General features: G+C 37.7%; 1 protein-coding gene across 3 annotated transcripts in view; it reads left to right on the forward strand.

Annotated features, from left to right (window-relative positions):
* HERC4 (HECT and RLD domain containing E3 ubiquitin protein ligase 4) overlaps positions 1 to 9,011 on the forward strand; it is a 33,449-nt gene extending 24,438 nt beyond the window's left edge. For 2 of the 3 annotated variants that reach the window (XM_054070823.1, XM_054070824.1), the window contains exons 17-26: positions 391 to 414; positions 885 to 983; positions 2,307 to 2,474; positions 2,597 to 2,740; positions 3,603 to 3,769; positions 4,537 to 4,603; positions 4,860 to 4,942; positions 5,879 to 6,062; positions 6,645 to 6,747; positions 7,654 to 9,011. In XM_054070823.1, the coding sequence (XP_053926798.1) occupies positions 391 to 414; positions 885 to 983; positions 2,307 to 2,474; positions 2,597 to 2,740; positions 3,603 to 3,769; positions 4,537 to 4,603; positions 4,860 to 4,942; positions 5,879 to 6,062; positions 6,645 to 6,747; positions 7,654 to 7,862 (1,248 nt within the window). In that variant the 3' untranslated portion in view covers positions 7,863 to 9,011. The remainder of the gene's footprint in view (positions 1 to 390; positions 415 to 884; positions 984 to 2,306; positions 2,475 to 2,596; positions 2,741 to 3,602; positions 3,770 to 4,536; positions 4,604 to 4,859; positions 4,943 to 5,878; positions 6,063 to 6,644; positions 6,748 to 7,653) is intronic. The other variant, XM_054070825.1, reaches the window with a different exon arrangement.
* The last annotated feature ends 2,104 nt before the right edge of the window (positions 9,012 to 11,115 follow it).

Consider the following 11,115-nt stretch of genomic DNA (forward strand, 5'->3'; position numbering starts at 1 on the left):
TGCATTGAAAGTAATTTGCATTCAATTTGTCATGCTACAGTCATGTGAGAATGAAAATACAAGGAACAAGTAAATGTCATGTATTAATATATGGAAAAAAGCATATTAAACGTTGAATTTTTTGCATCCAAGAAAATGAGATGCTTCCATGGTCCATTTTAAAGACTGATACGTATGTTATTTTTTAAAGGCTATTTTGAAGATAAATGATGTGTTGAAAGGCATGGTTATGTTTGGTGGATTAAGTAGAATGTTTATGGTTGATATTTATTTCTCAGTAAACTGTAGATAAATATTTTTATTTCTACATCAGAGATGAATAATTAATGCAGACACTAATGCTGCTTTTTCATCTTAATTATTGCTGCCTTTGTGCAAATGCTGTCATAGGATGTCAACCATGGATTAACTGAGGTAAGATTGGTTGCAGTCTGATTTCTTTGGTAGAGTGTAAGGAAATCAGAAATCTGAATGTTGAGGATTGTCTGATGTGTTATATTGGGACTAAAGCTTTCATTCAGTATGGCTGTAATCTGAAAAGGTTTTTGTGGGGCAAAAATATGTAATTCTTTGTGTTGCAGATTCAGGGTAGCATTTGAAAACAAGGATTACTTTGATACCTGCTAGCCATAATAAAAATTCTGAAATTAATGTGTACTAAATGAGAGTGGTGTTTGTGTGTGTTCTGGTGTTTTTTTTTTGCTGAAGTACTAAAAAACTGAAAATCTACTTAATTTTACTAAGATGCTTTGGTCCTGCATTGACAATGAGCAAAGATCACTATCTCTTTTCAGTAAAAAAGGTGCATTAAATGAGTAGCGGCTTCTTTAACCATGATTGTGGTTTTAAAATATGCAGAGCTGACATGGTTCTTTTCCTTCTAGTTAACAGATATTCCTGTTACAATTTGCACATACCCCTTTGTATTTGATGCCCAGGCAAAGACAACTCTCCTGCAAACAGATGCAGTCATACAGATGCAGGTGAGAGTCTTTTTAATGTTACAATTTTTTATTTTTTAGAAGGAATTGGGGGCGACTGCTGTTGGTGGTGGCTTTTTGTGGGGGTTTTTGTTTTTTTTTTTATTTAGTTTTGGTTTGGTTTGCTTTTTTTCTAACTCTATGTAGTCTCCATAAGAAGGAGGGATCTAGTTTTAATCTCAGGGTATATACATGGTAGAAGCCAGTGGTTTTGTGGGTTTGGGATCTCACTGAAACTAGATTGTTTAATAATCACATAAATTTCTAAGGAACTTCTTTTCCTTGATGGTTGTTTTGAGGTGATAACCTATAGTATAAGGGTAAAAAAAGCCAACCAAACAAAAAATCCACCACCACTCCAATCAAAAAACAACCCCACCTCCATGTAAGCAGACTTTAAAAGATGTATGCGTAGAGCCCGGAGCTGAAAGTCAGTCCTGTCAGAGACAGCAGCCAGTTAGTTATGTATCTCTTGGCTAGAGACAGATACACTGGACAGCCCTAAAGCACTGAGAGGATCTTACATGTTTCCATGATTCTCTAGGAAGAGCTGAAACCATTGTGATGTGGTGAACTATACTTTTGTTCAATGTTGGGGAAATTTTGTTTTTATAAATATAACCCATACCTATTTGTATGCTGTAGAGGTATAATAGATCATATTTTTAAAGTCATGCTCAAGTAATGGGCTTATGTAGAAAAATACGAGCTTGCTTTTGTAGTTCATAATAAACATAGTTTCTTATGCCTTTAAAAATATGTATACATGATCAATACCAACATGTGATGGATTCAGGGAAATATTCACATTGAATGTTTCTATTAACAATACTAAATAGTATTGAAACACATGAACTTCCAAGACTGCTGTGCCATATTCAGAAGACTTGCAACAGTATTTTGGTTTTAAACAGTTGTAATAGAAAAATTGTAATACAGATTAAATACATGAACAAATCGCTTTTCAATCTCTGAATTTTTTTTTTTTTAATGGATATTTTAATGCCAGACTTACATTGAAAAGCTTACTCTTCGTTATATGGAGTGCAGTGGTTTTTTGCCTCCCTTTGTTATCCAAAGTATTTTGACTGGAATGTCAAAAACTGTACTCTTAAACTTCTCTGAATATTGGTGAGGTTAATGGGTAAAGGAAAAATGTTTCCTGCACTAAAAAGAATATGAGGAAGACTTGGGCAAATTCAGTAGCTTTCACAACAGCTGTTCTCATTTGTGTCTTCTGCACTTTTTAAGACAGGACTGATGGATGTTTAATGTTGACAGGAATCTTTTGTTCCCTACTGACACTTTCACTTTGTTTTTTTCCAGATGGCTGTTGATCAGGCTCACAGGCAGAATTTGTCTTCTCTCTTTCTGCCAGTCTTTGAATCTGTCAACCCATGCCTGATATTAATGGTACGAAGAGACAATATTGTGGGAGATGCTGTGGAAGTCCTAAGGAAAACAAAGAACGTAGACTACAAGAAACCACTTAAGGTATGAGCAGGAGATGTTGCTCAGTGTCCTTCTCTGTTCTGCAAGTAACTGAGAATATTTTTGGGCAAATCTTGTCTCACAATCCATTTTTAATTCAGAACTAACTGAATTGTGTGTTTCAGGTTATTTTTGTAGGGGAAGAAGCTGTTGATGCTGGAGGTGTTCGCAAAGAATTTTTTTTGCTCATCATGAGGGAGTTGCTAGATCCTAAATATGGAATGTTCAGGTATTATGAGGAGTCCAGGCTGATCTGGTTCTCTGATAAGGTAGGTTGTGATCTATAGTCATTAATTTTTAACTTATTTATATTAATAATGTATGAGCATAGTAGTTTGTGGTAGTTTTATTTCAGGAGGAGAAGCTGAAATAAGTATTATCAAAAAACGTTTATTTTTGTCATTGTCAGATCAAAACTTTCCCCTTTTGTTTTTCCCCATGCCTCATGTGCTCCTTACCAGTTGTCCCCAACCCAGACAAATTTAATAGGATGAGGTGCCAGCCAGAGTAAGGAAAATCAGTAAATTAAAGTGGTAGAGAAAAGTAGTTTCAGTGCCCTGTTGAAGAGGTCTGTCTGTCTGTGTTCAGTCACGTTTATGGGTCTGTTTTGTAGCTGGTTGTCTAGTCGTACTCACTGACTTCTTAGTCCTCTTTGAAAGAAAAACGCTGACTAGGGTGACTGTATCACAAATACCTGAATGTTAGCGCTTCCACAGTTGTGTTTCAATCCTTGGCTTTTAACTCCAAGGGAGTCAATAGTGAGCTTCTCCCTCCTTCTCCTCCCCAAAATGTTTTTCTTTTTTTCAAAAAAAGAAGTGACACGTTTAAGCAGTGAGTAGTGCAATAATAACTCACTGACGGAAACAGAATCTTATTGCAGTATTTAAGTTGTATTTTGGTGGGTTTTTTGTTTGGTTTTTTTTCCAAGTAGAAAGGGTTTTGTTTCCTTGGATTTCAGTCTTTCTCAGCTAGTGGTAGCTCTCTCCTGTTTTCCTCTGTGCTTATAGGTGCATACATATTGAAAGAAAACAAATGAAATCACTCAGATTTTACTGCACTGTGAACTTTTTCTAGACTGTGCAAGAATGAAGTAACTTCTTTCAAACCATCTTGTCTGTTTTCTGTTCTTAGACCTTTGAAGACAGTGACTTGTTTCATTTGATTGGTGTTGTCTGTGGACTAGCAATATATAATTTTACTATTGTAGACCTTCATTTCCCTTTGGCTTTGTACAAAAAGCTATTGAATAAGAAACCATCCCTGGATGACTTAAAAGAGTTGATGCCAGATGTTGGCAGGTAAGCAAGTAAAAAAAATGAGTGTCGCTAGGAGTTGATATTTAATTCAACATTTTCCTTTAAGAACACAAAGAAAATGTGTTATTTTTCACACTAACGGGATAAACAGCTTAGAGTAACTTGTAGTTATCGTGTCATTTGAGAAAGGATACCTGCTTCTAAATGCTTGCGTTTGGTATTTGTGTCTTCTGTTTTATTATCCTACAGGAATTGTAGAGGAAAATAATATTTGAAATTCAAGGCCTTTGCATTCTAGCCATTAATTTTATAAGCCTAAGTGTGAACATAGTTTTAGTTCTGAACGATCTGTTTAGTCTATCAAGGAAATGCTTTTGTTTAGTTCAGGAGCAAGTACATGCTAAAGATCTGCCTTTGAGTTGGAATTTGAATAGCACTGACTGGTGAGAGGCTCAAATGAGGGGAAATTGGTGTTTGATTGCCTTGATATTGTGATTGCTGAAGTTTTCATGGACTCATGGAGAAATCAAACTGGTTATTGGAAAAGCTCATCGTTGGTTATTATGTACTTACCTCCTCTGATGTGGGAATCCTTTAGCTGAAGACTAGGATATGAATCTTTTCAAAGGGTTATTTGGGGTTTCCCAGCACAGCACAAGGTGCAAGTCAATGAACTGACAAATTAAATAAATGATAAATGAAAGATTTTTTTATTTTTAGCTGGAATTATCAAAGCATATAGAATACTTGAGGAAAATAAGTTCATCTTTCTTTCCACTGGTACAAGTAATTTCTAACTTATTTTGCAGGGGAATGCAACAGTTACTGGATTATCCAGAGGATGACATAGAAGAAGCATTTTGTCTTAATTTTACTGTAAGTTTTATGTAGTGTATATAAATGTAAATACTGTGTAAATAATGTAAAAATGGAAATATATAGTATTTCTTGCCAAGCTTGTACCATCTATTATAACTGCTTCTGATGGTGTGTTTGAGCAGAGACATTAACTGCCGATTCCCATGAATTTTAGCATATGGATCTGCTGTTTGTGTTGCTGTTTGCTAAGTGGTGGGCAGAAGTACTCTGTGCAGTGAATAAAATCTATACTGTTTTTGTTTGTTTTAAACAGATCACTGTGGAAAATTTTGGTACAACAGAAATTAAAGAGCTCGTTCCTAATGGTGCTGACATTCCTGTAGTCAAACAAAATAGGTGAGTTTTGTGGGTCACAGGGTAGTTCATAGTTTCTGCCTGTCTTGGGGGTGTAACTGGGCTGCTATAAATATCCCATGGCAAGCTGCTACAGTAATGTTAGAGGCAAAGTTGCTTGGGTTGTTTTTCCAAGCTGTTACGTGAATTGTTAAAACAGTTACTGTATATAAAGATATGCCAGCTGTGGAGAAGCTGTCTAATTTTACTCAGAATATGTAATGCTCTTTTTTTTCACTTTGAATTACAAGAATTTTTAAGCTCTGTAGGGCCCATTTTGACTACGTGGTCTTCAAATGGTTGTGGTTCTGCAGGAGGTTATGTATAATGGGAATTGAGTGATTGCTGATGAAAACTTCAGCGTAGATGTCATCGTGTGGCAACTATTCACATATGAAATATTGTTTCAGAGAAATCTTGCTTGGTAGAGTGGATAACAATGTAGTGTTATCTGGTGTTATTGTCAGAAAAGTGTGAGAGGCGTGGGGTTGTTTTCCTTTGCCGAGGATTCTGTTACTTGTGTGAATAGAAGCTGCCTCTCCCACCCTTTGCTCCCTTTCAGAGGACAGGCAGAATGTATTTGGTGGTGCATTTGTCCCTTTTTGCAGAACATGAACATTTTCCAATCTCCTTCTGTCCATTCTTCTCATGTATTCTTGATGGTTCTTTAATCTTCATAAATTCTCTGTGCTTTTACTTCTCCCAGAGTAATGGGAGAACTGAATAGAAAGGGAATTCTCTTTAAGAACAGAATACTCCTTCTCTTTAAGAACAGAATACTCCTGCCCCGTGCCTGGGAGGAGCGAGGGAGAAAACGTACCTCTATTACGGTCCTTTTTGCTTAACTTTCAATGTTGTGTTCTATACAGAAATGTCTGTTTTGTTGCTAGAAGGGTGAGGTGCTCCCCCCAGGATAATACTTTTTTCTTCTTTGTACAGGCAAGATTTTGTAGATGCTTATGTGGATTACATCTTCAATAAATCCGTGGCTTCCTTATTCAGTGCATTCCATGCAGGCTTCCACAAAGTGTGTGGAGGTAAAGTTCTTCAGCTCTTCCAGCCCAGTGAGTTGCAGGCGATGGTGATTGGGAACACAAATTATGATTGGAAAGAATTGGAGAAGGTAAGAACCATAGTTAAGTATTTGTTTCATTTATTTTTAATTTCAAGATGCAAACTCAAAATCTCAGGGTCCTTTGAGCTCTGTTTTAATTAATGCAACTTCCTGCCTGGATTGACTGCATGAGCGAAGACCTTTTTGTAAATATCAGTGAATGAAGGCACTAAAATATTATTTGCTTTCCTGCTTAAAGTTTTTCCATCTAATTTCTGAAGGAAACCAAACTTAGAAAGAGGGGAGGGAAAATCCACAGAACCAAAAGGCAGCTGTATAGAATGTACTATGTTAGAGGGGGGAAGTGAACAAAATGCACACAGTTGATAAAAGTAAATAATCTTGATTGCTAAAGCATGCGGTGAGACTTTGCTATTACTTTGTTGGGATTGAAAATGCTTTGGAGTACACGCATCTGTCCATAGAGGTGAAGTCAGACTGAACAGTTGAAAAAAGTGACCTAGGAAAATAGTAATGTCACGTGCAGCATCTCTCTACAGAAACTACTTTCACTCTGCTTTAATGTCAGGTTATCCTACTAGTTCTACGTGTGAAAAGCAACCCGGTTTTTTTTTTTCCTGCTCATTTTAGAATACGGAATACAAAGGAGAGTACTGGGCAGACCATGCTACAATAAAGATATTCTGGGAGGTTTTTCATGAGTTGTCTTTGGAGAAGAAAAAACAGTTTTTGCGTAAGTATTTGAAATTCCTTTGTGTAAGTTGCTAGCTGAACAGGATCACTGATCTCAGGCTCTTGCTGTAAGAGGGCAGATGTAAGTATTTGTCTGTAATGATGTGATTAACTTTATTTGGAAGAAAAAAATCATATCAGAAGAAATTTATTTTGGGCTTGTCTCTGATTTTGCTGATGTTGTCCTGAATAATTCTGAGTGGCGGGCAGTTAGAAGATTACAGTAGACCAGAGCATTTAAAAAAAAAATCAGGGAGGAGGAAGAAAACCCAAACCCAAAAAACCGCAACCACCTAATCTGCATTTACTAGATGACCAGCAATTTTTTTCTGTGCTTTGACAAGGTTCACATCCTCCATTTTTTTTTATTGCACGTAGATGGAATTTTGGAGTTACAACTGATGGTAAATACCTTGAGGTACTGATATGATTGGGAATATATAAGGAAGAAATGAAGTTACGGAAGCTTCTTGTGAGAATAGATGATAGATTACTTTCCAATTCAGATAAATTTCTTATTGAACAAACTAATTCTGTGTACTTAGAAGGTGCTTGCGAATGCTCAGTGAAGGTACAGCTATTGGATCTTAAGTAACAAATTCTGATGCATGAAGAACTTCTGCTCTTTTGTTGTCGTTGTTTTATTTAGAGACTGTTTGATTTCATATGCTAAAATTAAATGTTTGCCTTTATAACATCCCTTGTGTTATAGTTAAGAGTTTGTATGTCTAAGCTGGAGACCAAGAGAAGTCATTATTCCCTGGTTTTCAAACTTATCAAAACTTCTGTGTGAAAAGCTAATCACTGCTGGAATAATTAAAAAATGCAAATATCTATTAGAACTACATGTATGATGTTTACATTGTTAGTCTTATACTACCTTCAAGACTTTGTTTTCTCTTGGCAGTGTTTCTGACAGGCAGTGATCGTATTCCAATTCTTGGAATGAAGTGTCTTAAACTAGTCATCCAGCCAACAGGAGGTGGAGAAGATTACCTTCCAGTAGCTCACACTTGCTTTAATCTTCTTGATCTTCCAAAATACACAGATAAAGAAACACTAAAATCTAAGTTGATCCAGGCTATAGATCACTACGAAGGTTTCAGTTTGGTATAACTTCAGAAATTAGAGTTCTGTGTAACGTGGGATCATTAAACTAACTTTTCGTGTCTTTCTTGTGGTGGTAAATTCAGTGGATTAAATGATGGAGTTGATGATATAACTGATTATTTGCAAAAACGTTCAATGGTCTGGATATTCGTGGGAGCCAAAAAACCATTTACAAAAACGAGGACTGTCTTAATACACACCTTCCTGTACAGAACCATGTGGATTTCGCCATCTTACAATAAAAAGGAGAGTATTGTGAATGGGAGTCAAGTTTCACTAACATGAATTAACATTTCACCTTATGCAAACAATTTGGAGTGTGAGTGCATGAGAGACTTGCTTAAGGTTTTCAAATCACTTAGTGTAAGAACATTTAACTTTTTCCCTGATAAATTCACTTGGTAGCTTTTCCTTTTGTAAATAATAAATTTTTGTGATAAAATGATTATGTTCCAATAGCAGTATGATTTCTATTGCTTGTAACTGAATATGAGCTTATTTTATGGCTTTTAACAAAAAAGTGACTACTCTGACTTCTGAAAATATATTTTTCTGGTTTGTTTTAAGAACCTTAATAATGAAGCAATTGTTTAAGAGACATTCATCTTCACAATGTACAATCCATGGAACAGTCACTTAGTGCCGATACGAAACAGCATACAATGACGTTTTTAATATGTGGATGGACAAGCTGACTTAATACACTGCTTTATTTCTGAGGACTGATTCTGTAATTAAGTGGACACAATTCTAGAAGAGGTTAATTTATCATTTGAAACCTCTGCAGCCATGTGTCAAGAATACAGCTTAAAAGAAAAGGACGCACCAAACATTTGTTGCTGTCAAGAGGTTAAACATTTATTTTTAAATGCTGAAAGTGTAGTTTATGGTTTCTAATAGAATTTTCACTTTTTTCCAGATAAATGCATTTGAAATAACTCTTTAACACCCCTCTCCCCTTTTCTTAAGATTTTATTTTTAGTATAATTGCCCTGAGATGATTGTGCTTAGCTGGACACGTTCGGATTTGAATTTCCTTCTCTGGTTGAATTCCAGATGTTGTGGTGTTAATGCATATGTGACTTGCAGCTGTGAAACAAATATTTATTTTTTTTAGATTTTTAAATGCAGTGAAAAAATTCAAGCTATAATAAAAGACTTGAATGAAAACCTTTGTTGGTCACTGTATATGGATGCTTGCATCAATGCATATTTCTTCAGCTGGAGGACAACTTTGGCATGCGTTACATCGAGAGTACAGCTAAGATACTCTGATTTCGCTTGAAAAGCAGGGGAATGCATTCACTGTCACTAAACGTATAACTTGCGGTTTCTGTGCTGGCGGTAGATGTGGATATAATGCAAAGCAGTCAGGACAGGTAAGATAATTTTTTCCTTAACGCTGTGTTTTTTACAGCTTTCTCATGCAATGTAACCTCTAGTAATTTCTTTGTATACAGCCCATATCCCATCTTTTCCAATGTTTGTTACGTGGCTGGGAGATTCTCACTCTTGTGAAAAAAAAGACACCAACAAATACTAAACCAGCTTTAATCTCACTGCACGTGAAAGAAAGAAAAGGAGGAAAAAAAATGTTATGCCTTCATTTTATCAGGTAACATTAAAACCCTGTTTTTAAATTATGAAACAGCAAGTTTGCAAAGGCAGATACTTGAAAATTAGGAAGTGGCTGATGTAAAGCTGACTGCTTCGTTTTGTTCATGTGTAGTATTACGTGATTGAGTGCTGGATTTTCTTTGGTGGGACTCGGGCTTCATTCAGTGTGCACAGTTGGTGGTGGTGGCTTTGGCAGCAGCTCCTGCGCAGACAGCCCCGCTGCAGGCAGGGCTGGGGGTGCGGGGTTCACAGGGACGGCTGAGGGTCGCTGGCTCTGTTGGGGTCTGAACGGCACAGAGTGCTTGGGTTTGTGGTGTCTCCTCAGAGCTTAGTCCTTAACAGCCCCGTTATGGTCATGGGTCTGCTCCTGCCATCTCCAAGGCTGGGTGGCACCTACAGTGGGTGGAAAGGGCCGTTGTCACTCGCTGCCATGCAGCTCTGGGGAGGGATCGTGGCTGTATTTCACTGGAGAACTGTGCTGGGCTCAGCTGGGGCACAGCCTGTCCCCACCTGTCGCTAGTTCAGGTGCTTGTAGTAGAGCATAAGGAAAAGAAAATACCTTTTTCCTTGGAATCCTCCTCAAGGAGCTTTGGTAGTGCTGTCCTGCCTCAATTTGCTCAATTCCTTTTTGAGGCCATGTTGAACCCCCACAGCATCCCGTGGCAGTGGGGGTGCTCCACAGTTGGTTACGTGGGTTACTTAATTCCCTCTGATTTTCTACATCTTCAGCTGAATGGACCTTGGGCCTCGTGGTGGGAGAGTAACTAGCAGCTCTCTTCCCTTCATGCACTGCCAGTATTGCCACCACTTTTCCTATCCAGTCAGAGCAGCCTATGTGTCTTCTCAGAACTCTGGGCAAAGAGTGACCGTGCTAGGGGTACCGTTATGGCCCTGTGACTTTGCCTGATTGGTTACATTTGGTTGAGAACCTGTTGTTAGGCAGACAGGGCTGGCTGCCTCAGCCCGGGGAGCTGCATTTTCATTTGGATTTTATTTTCCAGTAGATAAGTACATGATGCAAATAATTGCAGCTGCCTTTAGATTTGACTGTTCTGGTATGGTACTTGGGCACAGACACTGAACCTGAGGAACTCAACTGCGACTTTCTTTTTCTCAGACCTTTTTGAGTTGTTGAGATGGATTCTGTGTGCTGGGCTCAATCAGATTTTCACTGACAGCCTCTCCCAACAGGATTAGAGAGTACATGGCCACCAGGTAAAAGTTGTTGCAAGATTCTGAAATTTAACTTCCTTTATATCACTTCAAGTAGTTTGGCAAAGTCACTGTTGGATCTGATGCACCAAAACAGGCCGGGAGGGGCTGGGCAGTGGCACTGTCTTCCTAAACAAGTGCTGGTATGTTGGTTTTTCCAGTGCATCTATTTCATAGAGAAACGCTAGGAGGGTCAGGGTGCTTCCACAGGGCACTGATGCAAATTATAAGAAAAATAAGTAACCTCCCTTTTTGAGATTCTACAAATTACGGATTGAACTGAACATGAGCTTCCATGTATCCGGGTGAAGTTGTGTAAGATGCTGAATAATTTGGGATAACAGAGTGCTGTGACACCAAGCGTTTCCTCATCCCCACCATTTGTCTTGTGATTGTTCTGCACAGTATTTAAAGACACCACCTTCACTAC

Source organism: Cuculus canorus, chromosome 7 (assembly GCF_017976375.1).
Source record: "Cuculus canorus isolate bCucCan1 chromosome 7, bCucCan1.pri, whole genome shotgun sequence".
Taxonomy (NCBI): domain Eukaryota; kingdom Metazoa; phylum Chordata; class Aves; order Cuculiformes; family Cuculidae; genus Cuculus; species Cuculus canorus.